Raw genomic sequence first — 19,380 nt, 5'->3', positions numbered from 1 at the left:
TTCAGCAGGCAGCCAGGTCATTATACAGCTTGACCAACTGTGAAGGCGTCACACATTTCAAAGACCTCCTACTTCATGTTTTGCTCGAGAAAAACTTGCAGTGGCCCCCAAATGGCCTTGCATTTGTGTTCTCCTCTTTCTTTGCTCCTTCCCTCTGAATACCTTTAATCCCAACCCATCATTCAAGAGTCATTTCAAGTGCCACCTCCCCCATGATGACTACCCTGCTCTGCCACCTTCTGCTGTCCCATCCCAGCCCCTCTGCACTCCTGCTGTGCACAGAATGTAGGGTTTCAGATATATGAAGGCATACTTCTGTCACTCATTTATTGACCTGTTTGTCTTCCTCTCTTACACAGAAAGACCTTGAAGGCAAGACCCCACTTTCTTTTTTTTTATTATTTTTATTTTTATTTATTTATTTGGTTGCGCTGGGTCTCAGTTGCTGCAGGCAGGCTCCTTAGTTGCAGCTCTAGGGCTCCTTAGTTGTGGCATGCGAACTCTTAATTGCAGCATGCATGTGGGATCTAGTTCCCTGACCAGGGATCGAACCCAAGCCCCCTGTATTGGGAGCATGGAGTTTTAACCACTGCACCACCAAGGAAGTCCCCAAACCCTGCTTTCTTTACATCTGTATTCTTACCTCTAGTCTTTGGCACAAGGTCAATCCTCAATAAATATCTGTTGAGTGAATAAATAAATGAATGAATGGTAACACCACTGCAAATGCCAATCCTTGGTCCTCTCTTCCCCATGGTTGGTCAACAGACTAAGGTTAATACCTAGTATGACTTAAGGGTTAGCACCTGGAACTTTATATTTACATAAATGCTTAGCATCTGAACAACATGCAATCAGTATTTCTATAGCGCTTTCAGCACTGTTATTAGCCAGTTAATGTGGCACCATTTGCAGGGACTCTAAAGTGTTCCACTGTCACTCGTATATTTATGTTTTATTTAATGTCAGCCCCATGCACAGGCTTGTTCACTAGTCACTCAGATTCCATGTTTAGCAGTCTCCTTTCTGGGGACCAGGTTTTCACGTCCCAACAACAGTCTTCAGGCACAATTCTCAGGCCTTCTGCACCACTGGTTGTTTCTGGAAAATGCCTGCCCTTTCCCAGACTTGTGTTTCTCTTCATGCTGTTGTCCCTCATTTACGGCACGTGGCACATCTGGCCTCCCTCCTTCACAGCCTAGGGAAACCTGAGTCTCTGAAGATCCGGCTCAAATATCCCCCCTCTACAAAATCTTCCAGACTGCCTCTCTGTGGTTAGCATTAATCTCTCTTCTCTGTTCTGCCTTTGTGTCCAGGGCCTTACAGCACTCTGGATTAGTCTGTCTCCTGCTTAGATTGGGAGTCCCTTGAGAGTAGAGTCTGTATGGGGGGTCCACACAGGACCTGATGCCAGAGCTCTGCAGAGGCTATTGAATGCCCAGGAAGGAGAGCGCTGGCTTAATCAGATAGCTCCTTTGTTCAGAGGGTGTGAGGAGAGTGTGGTGTTGTGGTATGGTGTTTCCAACAGCTGTCAAAAGTTCCAGATGCTGCCTCTTGGCCTTGGACCATGTGTGGTGCTCCCTGTGATGGTAAATATTGGGCACTATCCTTTATCTAACCACCCTCCCCCCACCTCTCCCCGTACCCCCATCCTCTCTTTAACATGCAATGGAACTCAGAACAACAGAAAATGTGGCCTTCCTCTATACCTACTATTGTTTGGACTTTCTAGGACAAAAAGGTAGGAACTTTACTTTCTTTCCTTTTATTTTTCCAACCCCAGGTAGTACTTTCACAGACACACTTTTCTGAAACTAATCTTCTCCAAATTCTGTTGACTGGGGAGGTATAAAGAGGGGGCATAAGGACACTTCCCTGCATTTTGCTCTGTTGTTAACACTCCTTTTCTGCCTGATTCCTTGTAGGACTTTCATTCTTTTCTTTCTTTCCTTCCTCTCTTTCATCTTTCCTTCAGTTTGAAACTTTCACCAGGACAAGTCAGAGTACTTGTTTCTTCTAAATTTTTTTTGCTACTGGTTGAGTTCTCCTACTCAGAAAAGATTTCCTCTAGTATTTTGAGGGGTTTTTCCTTCCCATTTGTTTTGGAATAATAATTTATATGTTAGCTAAATATATTCATTTCCTCATCTCTATCTTATTGTTCTTTTTATGTACATCCTAGAATAGCTTCTCTTATTTATCCTCTGAATCACAGATTTCAGATAATAATTCTGCTCTTGCAGTTTTAGACTCTGACACTTTACACATCTCATATTAGGTCTATTAGCATCTCTGATCTCAGCTAGTTCCATCTTCACCTCAATTTACTCTTATCACCAGATGTTGTCCTGCATCTCTTTTTTCCACAGAGTCCACTTTTTTTTAATTATAGAGAACAGAAATCAGATGCTGTCCAAAACGTATTTGTTTCCTGTAAAGAGAAATCTTAAAACGCATGCTTTGCCTTTGTATTTAAAATGTGCCTGACAATAACCAGATTGCCACATTCTCTTTACCCAGCCCCCAAATCATTTATGATATTTTTGATGGCAGGAAACCAAAAACCTGAAAAACATGGGCATTTATTGTTTACTTTGTGAGAAGACCAAGTTGAATTTGGTGTCTACAAGGATTCACACTCTATGAATCCTTCTGTTCCTGCCTCCTCAGAGGGTTGGCTTTTGTCCCCAATCTGTCACCGTATGTGCAAGGTGGCTGTCACAGCTCTAGATATTAGACGCTTTCACAACCAGACTCAAAGGCAGCAGACAATGGAAGAAGGCTTAGGGCAAGGGGTTATTCCCATGTGCCTCTTTCCTTTTATCAGGGAAGGAACTTTTCAGAAGCACCTTGGAAGATGATGGGGTTCAGGACATGCTACCCCAAAATACAACCCCTTGGCATATTGAATATTTTAAGCTGAAGGAATTTGAGAAAATGCCAGTTACAGGAAGGTGGCTCTAGCCTTCCCCCTGCCCTTCCCCCCAAAGCAGGTCATAAAACCCTCATGTGAGAGGTGCTCTCTGTTATACCCAGAGGAAAAGAACATCCTTATCTCAGAAGACAAAGGGGCACCAAGAAGAATTCAAACAAACAGCCTTGCTAAGTTTCCCCTGGCTCACTACACTTACCTCATACTCCTTGACCTGTCATATTTTCATGACTGTCCACTGTTCATCAAATCTAGCATAAAAATACTCAGGCTTAGTCATGTCTTTGGGTCTTTATTTCCTTATGAAGGTTTCCATGTCACATAAAACTTATATTAAATAAATATGGATGCTTTTCTGTTAGTCTTTGTCAGTTTAATTTTCGGACTCAGCCAGAGGCCCTAAAAAGGTTGAGGAAAACTTTTTTCCTCCCCTACAAAGACTTGCCCTAATGTCTCGTTGACCAGAACTAGTGAGTTCCACAGTCAAACTTGGCTGCAAGAGAGACTAAGTGAGTATCTGAATCTTCTAGTTCTCCAGATGGGAAAGACCAAGAAATAAGAAGGAAGTTGGAAAAGCTGTTGGGTTTTCAGTGTCTGACACACCTTAGTCTAGCCACCCAGCTGCAGTTGGAAACTCTCGTAGTTAGACTTGAAGGAGCAGTTGATGTGCACAGCTGCTAGCCAAATTTCTGATGTCTGGAAGTTATTTTTCTGGAGTGACCCCACTGGACAGAGAAAGGAATTTTTTTTCTTCCACTTTTTGGTCCCCTGACTATGAACAGACTCTCATTTTTTGCTTGTCATAAACAATACATGCAAAATTACAACTTCTAGAATGTACCATTCCAGCGGCTCATTTGGATTTTGTCTCTTCTTAACACTGATTTCACATTCTAGAATGCAACGAGCCAGTCAGAGTTGCTGAAATCTTGAAAATTGTAGCCCTTGAGAGATATAGAAAGAGAAGTGATGGTGACAGGATAGAGTGGGAGGAATTGGACTATGGAGCAAAAACCTTCTGACCCTCCGAAAAAGCAGCTCCGGGGGAGTCTGTGGAGATGTCATCCTTTGATTGATGAAAATTCTCTCATTAGGGGTGCTGAGTGAGAGTTTGTGGAGAGCTAAAATATTACCGCCCTAGTTTATACATTAGGCCGATATTTGCATTTTATTTAGGGGTAAGTTCTAACTCATTGATGAATATATCTGGCTTTAATTCTATTGTAATTTTGCATCTCTTTTCATCTTTTCAAGGGGATTTTCAATAGATAGTTAAGAGGGGGTGAATCTGGAGAACAAACCAGCAGCCATTTTACCCAGAGGCCTCTGATGTTTCCAGAGATTTTTCAGCGTGTGTGAGTTGCGGTGAGCGAGGGACTTTTGAAAATTGGCAAAGTCTTCAGAAAGGATCCTCATCCCATCAATGATTATTAAACATTGGGAAAAATAGTAACATACATATTTGTACTTCAAGATTTCATACATATGTAGATGTGACTGAAAAAAAGGTCTTAATTCAAAGTGCGAGTGAATGCAGAGTAGCTTTCTGTCATTCTATATTTTCTAATCAATAAATATAAAACTGTGAAAACTATTATGTGAGAATTTGAAGTTGTTTTTCTATTTAAAAAGGAGTCTAGGACTTCCCTGATGGCGCAGTGGTTAAGAATCCACCTACCAATGCAGGGGACACCAGTTCGAGCCCTGGTCTGGGAAGATCCCACATGCCACAGAGCAACTAAGCCCGTGCACCACAACTACTGAGCCTGTGCTCTAGAGCCCACGAGCCACAACTACTGAGCCCACGTGCCACAACTGCTGAAGCCTGCATGCCTAGAGCCCGTGCTCCGCAACAAGAGAAGCCACCGCAATGAGAAGCCCGCACACTGCAACAAAGAGTAGCCCCCGCTTGCCGCAACTAGAGAAAGCCCGCGTGCAGCAACAAAGACCCAATGCAGCCAAAAATAAAAATTAATTAATTAATTAATTAAAATAAATAAATAAAGGAGTCCAGGTTTTTCAATTGAAAAAAGGAGTCCAGGTACTCAAAAATGGTTGAGAATCACCCTCAGTGCTTTAAAAATTCTTTAGTTAAGGAAATGAAATGCAGAAAAAATAATATTGTAAAGCCTGTGGATGTAAAGTTCTTAGGAAGAGCACTTTATTTACTAAAAATGAATACCTAGAGGGCCACCTCAGGGTCAAGGGGAAAGCCCGTGCGTCATGTTGGTAATACAGTGGTGGGCTATAGGAGAGAGAGGGAGAACAGGAGAAAAGGCCAAGAAGCAAGAATTTTCGTGTGTGTGTGTGTGTGTGTGTGTGTGTGTGAGAGAGAGAGAGAGAGAGAGAGAGAGAGAGAGAGGGAGGGGGAGAGAGGGAGGGGGAGAGAGAGAGAGAGAGAGAGAGAGAGAGAGGGAGGGGGAGAGAGAGAGAGAGAGAGAGAGAGAGAGAGGGAGAGAGAGAGAGAGAGGGAGAGAGAGAGAGATCAAGAAAGAATGGCCTAGGGCTTCCCTGGTGGCGCAGTGGTTGAGAGTCCGCCTGCCGATGCAGGAGACACGGGTTCATGCCCCGGTCCGGGAAGATCCCACATGCCGCGGAGCGGCTGGGCCCGTGAGCCATGGCCGCTGAGCCTCCGCATCCAGAGCCTGTGCTCTGCAACGGGAGAGGCCACGGCAGTGAGAGGCCCGCGTACCACGAAAAAAAAAGAAAAAAAAGAAAAGAAAGAATGGCCAACAGAACCCAGAAACAAGATAAATGAAAGAAAAGGTCAGGAGAGTTTGTCAAGTTCTGGGGGATGGGGAATGAAGACAAGGGAACAATAGTGCAAGAGGCCTGTAGCTTTTAGAAAAGTTGGTTTACAAGAAATTTCCTATGGTGGATTTGACAGGAGAATTTTATGAATGGGCCCACCTAATATTTAATTGCACTATAGCTCTCTTCAAATTGTCAGTAAGAATCGACAAAGAACTTGTGTGAATGGGATTTGAGTATATGAAGGAAAAGGGCTGTGACCCACGCATGGATTGGAGCAGGGATAAGAGAAGAGACAAGCTGCAGGAACTGAAGGGCAAGAATCCAGGGGAAACAGGAAGTTGGTGCAAAAAGTGATCAGAGGGCTTCCCCGGTGGCGCAGGGGTTGAGAGTCCGCCTGCCGATGCGGGGGACGCGGGTTCGTGACCCGGTCCGGGAAGATCCCACATGCCGCGGAGCGGCTGGGCCCGTGAGCCATGGCCGCTGAGCCTGCGCGTCCGGAGCCTGTGCTCCACAATGGGAGAGGCCACAGCAGTGAGAGGCCCGCGTACCGCAAAAAAAAAAAAAAAAAAAAAAATAGTGATCAGAAACCACAAGACTCCTAAGGTGTACTGGGTGTGTTTGAGGATGGGCAAGGGCAGAAGGGCAAGGGCAGGGTTTGAGCAAGGTGGAGGGCGTGTGGAAATAACGTTATGGGGGCTGGAGCTACTTTTGTTTAAATATTAAAAGAATGGTGATCCCATAGAGCTGAAGGATTTACAGCCATGCAGGTGGAGCTTTCCAAGATTCCCTAATTCTTTCACCACTATCATCACTTTCAGAAACTTTTCTTGATTTCTATAAACCAGTAGGATCTCTTCCGAAGAATTCCTCCTTTCATGATACTTATCACACAAAGGTTTCATAACATGGTCCCTACTTACACCTTCAGATGTTTTCATAACCCTCTTTCTCCTGCTTTGAGCTCTGTGCTTTCATCAGACAAAAATATTCATAGTTCCCTGAATGTGCTTGTACACAGCTTGTATACAAGCTATCTTCTCTGCTTAGAATTCTCTCTGTAAATATATTGGCCTCAGTGATACTTTCTTGACTCAGCTTAGCCATACTGTCTTCCAGGATCCTTCAAAAACTGGCTGAGCTGCCCCCTGTGCTCTACTGTGGCATTAGGTGTCTGACCACCTCCTCCCTTGTAGGTTTCCTGATCTCTTCTCTCTCATCACCAATTGTTAGTAAGTATTTGCATCGCATGAATGTCACTGGTTCACCATTGGACCCAGGGTCTAGCATCATGTCTGATTTCTAGGAGACACTCAATATTTGCTAAATGATTGTCTTGTCATTGTTTAGACTCTTATGTCTCTGATGAGTTGGTGAAACTTATGGACCTGGATAATGTCTTAGATATCTTTCTTTTTTTTTTTTACTGTGAAGTATCCAGCACTGTACCTCTCACACAGTAGGTGGTCTCACACAGTAGGTGGTCAATAAGTATTGCAGAATTAAATGCTCTTTAGTTCAGCTCAACAAACACTTCTTCACTCACTCACTGATTTAACAATTAAGCATGTACTCCATGGCAGTACTGTCTTGGACACAGATGGCAAACAGTTTCAACTATATGGACAGTGCAATCAGCACGGTGGTCAATCCAATCACAGTGCTGACACATTTCCTAGGTTACAAGATGGCTGTACTTGTGCCATTTGCATGTGATCCCTAATGGAAATACAGAGGAAAAGGCATAATTCCTCCCTCTTATGAGCTACACAGTACTTTGTAAACACTTGCAGTTAGCTCAGAGCTCTGATAAGTACAAGAATATATATTTTATCTGGGAATTTATAATCTTATAGAAAAAGACATGTCACATGGAAAATTAGAGAATAGCTAAAACAGAATGCAAAAAAGTTCTGAAAGGCGTATACTGGGTACCCAAATTCACAGATCAGATCATGGAACAGACCAGGCAGTAGAAACATTGGTGCTGGATGGTATTATCATTCAAGTGGGCAAAACCCTGGCTTGGATTTAGGATACTGAGGCTTGGATCTCTGGGCTATTATCCATGCTACATGGAGCAAGTCACTTTGCTTCTCTCCCAGAGGTACCTTGGCTGAATGCTGAAGGTACAATCTGGAATCAGAGCGTCTGGTTAGTTACCAGCTAGACCCTGACACGTCCCTTAATTTTTCTGTTCCTCTGCATCCTCATTCCTAAAATAAAGATAATATTACATAACTCATAAAGTTGTTATGAGAATAAATGAGATAGATGAGTGGCTGGTGCATGCTGGTAAGTGCTTGGTAAATGCTAACTGTTGCTCTCTTAGCCTCAGTTTCCTTATCTGTGAACTGGGGGGTAATATTACCTCATTGGGTTGCCCACAAAAATCATTCAACAAAGATCTGTTTAGTCTGAGTCTATGGGGGAAAATCTCCATAACACTGAAGTAGAACTTTGAAACAGTCTCTTACTGATAGCAAAGGAAGTAAAGTGATACCTTGCTTCCAGCGTAACAATTCTGCCTTTTCATAAATTCTTGAATTCCTCTGTTTTTTGGCAATACCTACACAATTGGGCTTATATCATTAAAAACTCTTCCTGTGATTTTGCCTTGGGCTTTCCACAATTTTGTGTCCCAACAGAAATGAAATATTCATTAGCTTACGGATGTTCTTTCACGATACCAACTGATTAAAATTACAACTTTTTCCCCTATTCCTTTTTCGTCACTTCTCTATTTTATTTTATTTATTTTACTTTTGTTTTTTGGCCACGTCACGCGGCATGCAGGATTTTGAGTTCCCTGACCAGGGATCGAACCCTTGTCCCTGCAGTGGAAGGGTGGAGTCTTAACCACTGGACTGCCAGGGAATTCCCTCCCCTATTCTTAAAAAACCTTGCACATCTGAGGCTGAGATGTCACATCTAAATTAGCATTGCACATGGCTCCCAAATTCCACAACGTGTGGGAAACAGGTGCATGCAGGAGCAATACATTATAAAAAAAAATAATAATATAAATAAAATAATATGGTTGTAGCTAACAGCCCCAGAGCCTAGTAATGCCAGGCAGACCTGTGTCATGAATGTTTTTGAGAAACAATTACTTCCAAGGGAAGCACAATTTACCAGTTTAAAGTTTAATAACCCTTGATTTACTTAAGGGAAAAAAAAAATACTCCTGTAAGTCAAACAAAGGACTGCTTTTCTCCCTGATATTTTGGTACAACAGTATACAGTGAGTCATGCTCAAAAAGAATGAAAACTCCTAAAATGAGAATAATGTGATAAATTATTTGTCTTATTACTTCTACCTAAATTGTATACAAAAATTAGTATATCCCTGAAGCATAGCCATTGTGCAAATGCAGAAATGAATGTGCTGCGACGCAGGAAGAGAAGTAATACCAAGGAGCCAAAACGGAACAAAATAAAATAGAAACAAAACCCATGTGAATCTATGATTTACTATGGAAGTAATATATTTGGCTTAACATTTCATCTGGGAGATACTTGGAGGGATTTCAGGTTCTGTGCCTTTTTTTTTTTTTGTATGGCTGTTCTGCACAGCTTGTGGGATCTTAGTTTCCTGACCAGGGACTGAACTCGGGCCCTGAGCAGTGAAAGCGCAGAGTCCTAACCACTGGACCACCAGGGAAGTCCCAGAGATTGGGTACTTTTTGAGGGAAGATGGGATGGGAAATTATCCTCATTTGGTATTTGGTCAAATAGCTCCTTGGGAAGAAGCACATTTCAGCTTTTCTCCTTTCTTACCACCGTGACTTGGTGTACTTTCACGTGGCTTTCATTGCCTTTTTTTTTTTTTGCGGTACGCGGTTCTCTCACTGCTGTGGCCTCTCCCCTTGCAGAGCACAGGCTCCGGACGCACAGGCTCAGTGGCCATGGCTCACGGGCGCAGCCGCTCCGCGGCATGTGGGATCTTCCCAGACCGGGGCACGAAATCGTGTCCCCTGCGTCGGCAGGCAGACTCTCAACCACTGCGCCACCAGGGAAGCCCTCATTGCCTTATTTTATTCACTAACTCATCCTCTTGGGGAAGACTTCATGAGAAAAAAGTTGAACTTGGGAGTCCCGACTCTGTTCAATTTAAGAATCTTATAAAGCCAGTTCTTGCTCATACAACCTGAATAAAAAGCTGCTTCAAACCTTTAAAAGCCCAAAGCTAATTCCACACCCATGCAGGCCTGTTTGGAGCTTTTAGAACTTTTTGAACCCTGAGGCTAAACAGTATTATACTTCAGTTCCTCCTAGTGAGATGAGGCGATGAAGCCAGGTTGAAGAACTAAGTATTCTTGAATGAAAAATACCATACCACACATCTACAGCAACGAAAGACTGCATCTTCAGATTCACCTCAGATACATACGTGTAAATTGGAGTTTCCGCAGGCAGTTCCAGGGTGGACTCATTGTATTTTGAGTTGTGTTTTTATCAGCTTCTACAAGGTCTAGACCACTGAAAAGCACCTCCTTGAGAATTCACAAAAAACATACCTGAGGGATCACAGTAGGGTCCTACCAGCTACCACCAGTCTCTTTCCTAAGAACGCAGCCACTCAGGTCCCGCTGGCAATGTTACCGGACAGAAGGGTAATGTTTAAAATATTTAACAACTGTACAGAGGCACTGACCTATCGGAAGAGTCATTGGCTATAAAACCTGTTCAGGCATGCTGGTGTTTGCTGGGTAATTTCAGGCCCTCTGGGTCAATGGCGCTGTTGGTGGCTCCTTGGCCTGGCCTTGTCTGCCAGGCCCTGCCAACACAGGCACTCACAATACATGCCTTTTGCTGCAGCAGCCTAGAGGTGGTTTGTGGCAAGCGGCAATCTCTCTGCTCTCTCTGTGATGTGATATTAGAGAGGAAAAGAGCCCTGCTGCGCGAGCCAACACCACCCAGAGTTGGCGGTGAAACAGCTCCCGCCATGTTTATTTAGAGCCTCTCCCTTCTGAGATCCCAGAGAAGCCATTTGCCCATGCCTCACTGTCACAAAAAGCCTCAAATTTAGACTTTTGATATGATTTCCAAGTGAGGTTAAATGTACAGCCCCAGAGATAAGCTGACTGAAGAGAAAGGGGAGATGGTTATCTTTAAATCTGGTCTTATTCCCAGTCAAAAAAAATCTATTGTCCCTCATAAATTCAAGTGTCTATAAATTCCGTCATTTCCTTGGGAATATCAAGCTACACAACATTTTTTTTTGCTGCTGTAACTGCCATCAATTTGTTAAATGCACATGTTTTTAAGGACACGATTTTTGTCAAGAGTTTTGTCACTTTTTCTTTTGATACTTAATACTGTATAGATTTTATTAAAATTTTTATCTCTGCTTTTTTTTTAAGGTATAGCTGATTTACAATATTATATTAGTTTCAGGTGTCACTTTTTAATATATGGAAAGCCCGGAAAAATGGGAATGGCCAAGGCCTGGGTCTTCCCAATGTGACCAGTCTGTTGGTCTCACAGCCAAAGCTCTGTGAACAGGTCAAGCTGGTCAGTCTGACCTTCTCTCCCCCTGTGATGTTTGTTCCCCAAAGTCTCCTCAGTCTGTCTTACAAGTAGACTTCCCCTTGGGCTGCCTGAGGAACCCTGAGAAAGCCAGATCTGACTCAATTCAAGAGGGTCTGTTTTAGGCTAATCCTGAGAGCCCAAGGCTTACAGCAGGAGCACAGTAAATATGCCCCAACCTCAAAAACATGGCCTGCATAACCGGAGTGGTGATGGACCTGAGGTTTGCTAATGTGATGCTGACCCAGGAGCCGGCTCAGGGCCACAAGGGATGAGAGAGGAGCAGGGAAGCAGCCAGGCTGCAGGTCCTTCTTTCTCCACCTCTCCCCTTTCCACTAAAGAGGCACCACGTTTACTTGTCTTAACATACTGACCACCTACTCAGCTTCCATTTGCAAAAAGGAGTTCACAGCTTTAAACAAGTTTGAGAACAACTGCCATAGGGTATTCACCTCATTAGCAGAAGTGTGCATTTCTTAAATCTCAGCTGGTTCGGAGTCTAGTTCTAGCGATCTGGGTTCCACTGCTTTCGGCAGCTGGATCTGCAGCGCGGAGAACCGACACTCATACGGTGAATATTGTTCTTGGTTTCTGACCTTTTGGGCAGATCTGAGAGGAAAATGCAGCGCTGGTGGGGTAATGGGGGACTTAAGGAAACCCTCCTCCTAGCCAGTTGTTTGAATCATGAATTAGAAGAGCCTGGGAGACCCAGATCCTGAGATGAAGGAGCAGGCCCCCTGGGCCACAGGCCACCAGGGTCAGCTTTGATCAGCCACCGCGTGAACGTGGGCCAACCACACATCTTCTGGACTCATGCTCTCCTTGTGTAAGATGCCCCAGCAGTCCATGTTCCTCACCTCACCTATATCTGTTGTTGGCTCGAGGTAGCGAGATTTAAAATTGAGCTCAACCTGCCCTACAAGGTCAATTATAACGTGTCTATGAACACTAAAAGGTTTACTAAAAATGTACCCACTTTGAGCCGTAGCTTTTTGAAAATGAATTTAAATTCATTAGCTTCTAGCCATTGAAACAGAGCATTCTTTCCAGTTTAGAGGGGTTAGCCAAGGAAAACCTGCCAACACTTTTCATTACCCACAATAACATTAAGGGGGTACAATCAAAGAGATTAAGGTTTTTGTTTTGTTTCATTTTTCAATATCTCAAATGTTTTAATGACCTTGTCCTGGGTTGTATAACTCATTCCTCTTTGCACGTTAATTTTTTCATCTAGGAATATAGAACAACTTGCTATATTGAAGAACAACCTTCAAATGCAGGAAAAGTAGGATAATTTAAGCATGTTTTAAATACTCAGAATTTCCTGGATGAAACTATGGAAGTTTAAAATATAAAGAAGTTGAAAGGAGTATTTGTCAAATATTTCATTAAACCTCAACATCTTCGTAAATCATACAAAAATACAATCCCAGTTGGAGAGGTGAAATAACTTGTCAAAACCATAGAGCAAGTCCGTACTATGGATTCATTATACACATAGATCTGTATAATGCCTTTGGGTACCAAGAAAGCTTAAGATAATTTATGAAAACTTACAAAAGTAATAATAAAAGGTTTGTATTTGTCTAAATATAAACGACATACAGCACCCATCAAAGCTGTACTAATTAAGGATTTAAGAAAAACATTTAGGTTTCCTCTTCTACACGATAAAGGTTCATTTAAAATTAAATGTAAAAGATAATTTATGGTATTTGTTCATTTATCATTTCTTTTCAATGGCATAAACAGTTGCACTATAAATTGAATTTTGTGTGTGTATTCAACCTTTACAAGCACACATACCTGTTACCTTCCTTTGGGATCACTGTGAACTTGGGCAATTTAACCTATTAAGAGTAGTACACTGTGCTTTCAAAGACATATCAAAACTAAATAGTCCATTTTTTATTGTTACCATGGAGGCCCCTCCAGGACAAATTTCTTTTCATCTTCTTTGTGACATTTATCAGTGACCCTATCTAGTTAACCCTTTTGTCAATATCACCACCTCAGCTCACCCTAGAGCTCAATCTTGCCGGAATTCAGAGAGAAGAACTTTGCCACTCTTTCTCTTTACCCCTGAATACAAGTTTCTTTTGTCTCCTCTTAGACTTAGGAACCAAAGATCACACTTAGACAAAGGGACAGCTCTGCTGAAGAGAGGGCTGAGACATAGTGTAAGGTGACCCCAGATATTCATTCTTGACTAGAAGGAGGGAAGCAAGGGAAGGCTGAGCAGGGAGAGGGCAGGGGATAAGGAGAGGGTCTCAGTTCCCAAGGAGGGGCCGCTCAGTTCCTCCTTGAGAGGGGTTGTGGATTCAATTCCCGGATCATCAAACCCGCTGTGCAAACATAAGTACACAGATCCATCCCAAGGTGAAAGGTAAAATGCCTTTCATATCATTTAGTGTTTTTGGTTATGCATGAAATTCCAATATATGGGGTGGGAATGTATTATATGACTAGAGGGAGCAGAGCTGAGGGAAGCGGTGGGAAGAAGGGCAGTATTTGTGTTTGATTTCATTTCATATTACGATTAGTTCCTATTCCTTTGAGAACAAACTAACTGAAGAGGAAAAGGCAACTAAAAGTGTGCAATGTGTTTGTGAAAATTGTAAATGTGGGAGTGAAGAAAGGCATTTGGTTTAGCAAAGATAACTGAAATGAATTAAAACTTTTCCAAATTTCACCTCCGCAAGGAAAAGTATGAAACAAACCTCAGCCTGAAAGGCCAGTTTTAAAGAAAGCAGGAGCGACGAAGCAGAGGTGTTAGGCTGTAAATAATGCTCAAATTCATTACAAACAGATGCTGGGAACTTAAAAAGAAAGTTGTATTTATTCATTATATAACTAATAATTTTATGAAGCTTCCTTAAAATGCTGATTTTTGGAATGGTGGTTATAATGTCCAATTGTTACAGATTATCCATTTGTGACAATAAATGAAAAAGTGTGTGTATGCGGGGGTGTGTGTGGGTGTGTTTACACGTGTGATTATCTTGCCAGTCAATTTCTCCAATATGAAAAATATTTATACATCATACCGTCAACACGGCGGAGGGCACCCAGCTTATGAGTAGTGGGACTTCAACCTTCACATCAGAGTTCCTTGTCACTCCTCCCAGCAGATCCTGTCCCCTCGTCTCCAGGCACCTAGCACGCTTACGTGCGCGCGCGCGCACACACACACACACAGACACACACACACACACACACAGAGTGAGACACGCGCCCAGCTCGTTCCTCTCGCGGTCCCCGAGCCCTGCAGCCTCGCTTTACCTCTTGCCCAGGGAGGATGCCGGCCGCCGCTGTCTCTGTCGCTGCCATCAGTCTCGGCTGCTGGCCCCTTCGGTTTCAGCAGACTGGGGGCCTCTGCGTTTTCAACAGGTACCATGGTCACGTAGAAGTTACAGCCGTTCCCTGGGCACTAAACCACCCTGACTTCCCCCACTGACACGAGCGGTCACTTTCCCCATGGTCGCATGCTAAAGAAAGGTGAAAAAAAACTTCGGGCAAAGCCAATGTGATTTGTGACCAACTTTGTTTCTATTTCCGAAAGCTTTGCCCTTTTCGGTGACACAGGCTCTTGCTATTCCAAGCAGCCTATCACAGGCAGTGGGAGGGCCGAATCTCCGGAGGATTGTTTTTTTGCCTTCAGATGCAGAGCTGGAAGCAAAGGATTTCCAGGCTTGGGAACCGGAGCTCTGACAGTGTTTGGCGCTTAGCTGGGGGCGTTGGGGGGGCGGTGGGCAGCTCTTGTATTCCTGCACCTTTGAAAAGAGGCACAGAAAAGAATCAGGCAGATTCAAGCCCAGGCTGAGAGTGAGGGCCAAGAATATTCACAGATGGTATTAGTTAATCTTGCACAGGGAGGAACAATTTAGGCAAAGACATACCAGAAGGAAAAGTGTGTCAGTTTTTCAGCAAGACGGTTATTCCAAGAGCAGTGACACTTAGCATATTCAACAAAGCATGAAACATCTTCATTGTTTCAAGCTGATTTTGCCCTAGGTGAGTGCGGTCTATACTCTCCCTCTCCAAGGCCTGTCAGACAAATCAAGGCCTGAGACCAAGTGTACACAAACTCAGAATGCCCAGGTTCTTTGGACTTTTTATACCCTGGGGTTACAGCAAACTATCACAGTTTATTTATGCATAGCTGTCTTTAAGGAAGGAACCAACCCTGAATCTTCTGTCGAGATCAATGCCTGATAGCCTGATTGTAGGAGGAGGGGCATTTCCAGTTCTGAGCGTCCAGAGTGAATGGACCATGGTGTGGCTGTGGTGTCGTCCAATCGGAAACAAAAGCAGGGCCTGAGAAGGAAGATTTTTTTTTCCTGATTTGTGAGTATATTTCTATAAAGGTCTTACCAAGTGATTCATTTTGGGGGGAAAAAAAAACTTGTGAGGCATGTACCCATATTACAGAGCAGAAAATGGAGGCAAAGTGACTTGCCTCAAACATCACAGCTAGTCAGTGGCAGAGCTGAGACCAGGAAGCCAGGTGGTCTAATGCCATAACTTGCCTATATCCCAACCTCCCAGCCTTGTCCTTCTCTGATTTTCTTGGTTTCTGTCACTTTCAGCCCTTCCTGACCTTAAGAAGATGACATGAAATACAGCTTTGGTCCTAGTCGTTCCTCTGGACAGAGAAACGAGTTCTTGCTTGTATAGGCAGAAGCTGAACTACACAGAACTCACTTTTGGCATTTTGGCTGGATCCTAACACAGCTCTAAATTAACTTATCATTTGTACATTACTTTTGCTCATCACTAGATATTTCTGTATCTTTCTTATCCTTTGGGGAATCAGGCAACAAATGGAAACAAACCTGTGATGATTCAACTAGTATTGATTATGCACCTGTTTATGTCTCTGCTGCTAGTGCTGGAAAATGGCAGTTCTTTAAGCATAGCCCAGACCCCACCCTTTTTTTTTTTTTTTTTTTGAGGTACGCAGGCCTCTCACTGCTGTCGCCTCTCCCGTTGCAGAGCACAGGCTCCGGATGCGCAGGCTCAGCGGCCATGGCTCACTAGCCCAGCCGCTCCGCGGCATGTGGGATCTTCCCGGACCGGGGCACGAACCCGTGTCCCCTGCATCGGCAGGCGGACTCCCAACCACTGCACCACCAGGGAAGCCCAGCCCAACCCCCTTTTGATTCAGAAGTGAGTAGTTTAGTTCAGACTCCAACAGATCAGCTTGTCCCCACTAAAGAATGTGTGGTACAATGATGTTTTGGTTTTTATTTGTTTCCAGAATGTGTTATCATTGTATCATTGTAGGAGCAACAGTTTTTGTCTGTGAGACACATGTATTTCTCATCAGCTCTCTGTATTCGCTTGGCTTCTATCTACTCTCTGCTGGGAATCAACGAACTCAGTTGGTAGACATGTTTTTGCAGTGGGTCAGTTGTATAATTGCTTTGTTTAATGATCTCAGGCCCCGTGTCTCCAGCAGCTTCCTGGCACCATGGACGTGTTAGGGTGTTTGTTATAGTCTTTGACCAAGTAGAAGATAAACCTAATTCCAGAATCCCTTACTGCGGTGAAGAGCAATTCAACCATTCTCACTTTGCTTTCTGTAGCCGAACCACACAGGAGCTCCTAAGGCATAAACCAAGGTGAAATCCAAAGGAATAAGCACATTATGTGACTGAACACATGGCTCCTGGTGCCCCTAATTCTGTTCTTCATTCCACTGTTGACCTGATGTGGGCCACTGGCTCTTCCAAGCTCTGTTCTGTGCTCAATTTACTCTCTTAAACTCAGAGAAAATTTAGGAGAAAAATTCTTTTCACCTAGGCTAATGGGGCATATTCTCCTGCCGAAATTTCCTGAAGAACCCTGTACTTTTCCTTCACAGTATTTTGCACACTTATCATGTTACAGTTTTATTATAGTTACATGCAGTGATTTGACTAAATCTGCCTTTTTCTGCTAGATAGCAGGCTCCATGACAGAGTGGACCATTTCTGTTTGGTTTGCTATGGATATTCCAAGTGCCTGGCCAGAATGAATACTCAGTAAATATTTACTGGCTAACAGACTGATCCCTATAAATCCAGCTAACTTTAGCATGACCAGAATGTAAGTTCCATGAGGGCAGGCACATATGTCTATCCCAGGCACTCATCCATCTCTGTGTCTCCAGCTCTTAGCACAGTGCCAGGCATACAGCACACCCTCAATAAATATGTGTTAAATAAAAGAGTGCAGGGACTTCCCTGGTGGTCCAGAATCTGTCTTCTAATGCGGGGGACACGGGTTCAATCCCCAGTTGGGGAACTAAGATCCTACATGCCACAGAGCAACTAAGCCCATGCACTGCAACTAGAGAGCCCATGCGCCACAAATAGAGAGCAACCTGCACACCACATCAAAGAGCCCACGCGCAGCAACGAAAGATCCCACGTGCCACAGCTAAGACCCGAAGCAGCCAAAAATAAATAAATAAAAAGATTACAGTGTATGGAAAAACCTACCCTGCAAACTACTTTGGGAAGAAAGAGATGGCAGGCAGAGCTGAGGGGTATGAACAAAGTCCTTTTCCTCACTTCATTCCATTCAAATTTCTACAAGCAAATAAATAAATAAACAAATAAATAAATGAATGCTCACAAATGGAGCATTTAGTGAGCTGGATAACTATGTAGTTTTAAAAAATCCATTTGACGATTGTCTCTAACACTTTGTCGTTGCTCTCTCCTTTCTGGTACTCTCTTTAGAGCAAGTATCACCACAGGCTGTCCCTCCTTAATAGAGTCTGAGCCACTACTATCGTTAAAAGTGATTCCTCCACTTAAGGAATATGTAATCAGCAGATGGACAGTTCATTTCCCATAATCCCAATAATTTTGCTGCATACCTTTTCAGACCACCTGTTCACAGGCAATGCTACCAAATCCAAAAATATGTATTATGGCTTATAAACTGACAAGACAAATAAGAGGGAATGAAAGAGAAAGCAAACAGCATCACAAGGCTGTGGACCTCTACTATGTATATACCAGGGCTATTTTTAGGGCGATTTTTCTTAAACCTCGCAACAACTTTGTGAAGTAAACACTATTACTTTCATTTTGCAGAAATTGAAACAGAGGTTTTTGAAACATGTCCAGATCAAAAACAAAACAAACAAAAAAACCCAACACTTTCCAATGTTTCATCCTGAAAATTTTCAATCATACAGGAAAACCTAGATTCTATACTCAGCATTTTACTATGCTCACTCTTTCATCTATGTATCTGTATTTTAATCCCTCTATCCATCCATTGATCCATCTTAATTTTTATGCATTTCAAGCAAGTTGGGATACTTTGATATGTGTATCATGAAGTAGAGTCCAATACTTGTTTAGGTTCTTTTTTTTTTCCCCTTTGAGACATTTTACATACAATGATGTTCATACAAGGGTACCATTATAGAAATTCAGAAAATCACATACATATGTACACTCCAAACCTCTACTAAGTACAGAACATGAACATCATCCAGAAAGTTCCTTTATGTCTTTTCTGAGTAAATTTACATCTTAACCCTTAGAAGCAATCAATGCTCTGATTTTTTCCACATGGGTTATCTTTCCCTGTTCTCACTCCTCATAGAATGGAATCCTACAGTATGTACTCCTGTGTAAGGCTTCTTTCACTGGGCATAATTTTGACATTCACCCTTATGTTTGTGTGTATTAGTAGTTTATTCTGTTTATTGCTGACTAGTATTCCATGGGTAAATATACCACAGTTTATTTATCCATTTTCCTACTGATGGGCGCTTGGGCTGTTTTGTTTTGGCTATTGTAAATAAAGCTGTTATGAGGAATTCTTGCACAAATCTTTTGCAGAACAGAGCATTTCAAAGCACAGCGGTCCAAGTCCGTTTGACTCCAAAACTCACATGCTTTCCACTACACCCTGGTGCTTCTCTGTGGTGCATCCCATTGCCCTATTTTATGTAGAATGTACTTCCGGAGTTTTTATCCTAAAATAGTTCATTACAGTGTAAACACAAATGGGGAAATACAATCTTTAGACAAAAAATACCCAGATACAAATTCAGGTCTTAATTAGCCATCCTCCAATAAAATATTCATCTTCGTATCAGTTTTTTGGAAGAATATTTATTATTTTACATGTTTATACTATCCAAATAACTCCTTTTT

General features: G+C 42.8%; 1 protein-coding gene across 3 annotated transcripts in view; it reads right to left on the bottom strand.

Annotated features, from left to right (window-relative positions):
• SLC2A12 (solute carrier family 2 member 12) overlaps window positions 1–14,909 on the bottom strand; it is a 56,432-nt gene extending 41,523 nt beyond the window's left edge. Inside the window, exon 1 of one of the 3 annotated variants that reach the window (XR_007470691.1) lies at window positions 14,498–14,909. Coding sequence is in view for 2 of the 3 variants with exons in the window: in XM_049695610.1 (XP_049551567.1) it covers window positions 14,498–14,612 (115 nt within the window). In the remaining variant the exon portion in view is untranslated. The remainder of the gene's footprint in view (window positions 1–14,497) is intronic. The other 2 variants (XM_049695610.1, XM_004263806.3) reach the window with 2 other exon arrangements.
• Window positions 14,910–19,380: the final 4,471 nt, after the last annotated feature.

This window comes from Orcinus orca, chromosome 12 (assembly GCF_937001465.1).
Source record: "Orcinus orca chromosome 12, mOrcOrc1.1, whole genome shotgun sequence".
Classification (NCBI taxonomy): Eukaryota; Metazoa; Chordata; class Mammalia; order Artiodactyla; family Delphinidae; genus Orcinus; species Orcinus orca.
The sequence above is the reverse complement of the archived record's forward strand: the minus strand, read 5'-3'. Positions and strand labels throughout refer to the sequence as shown.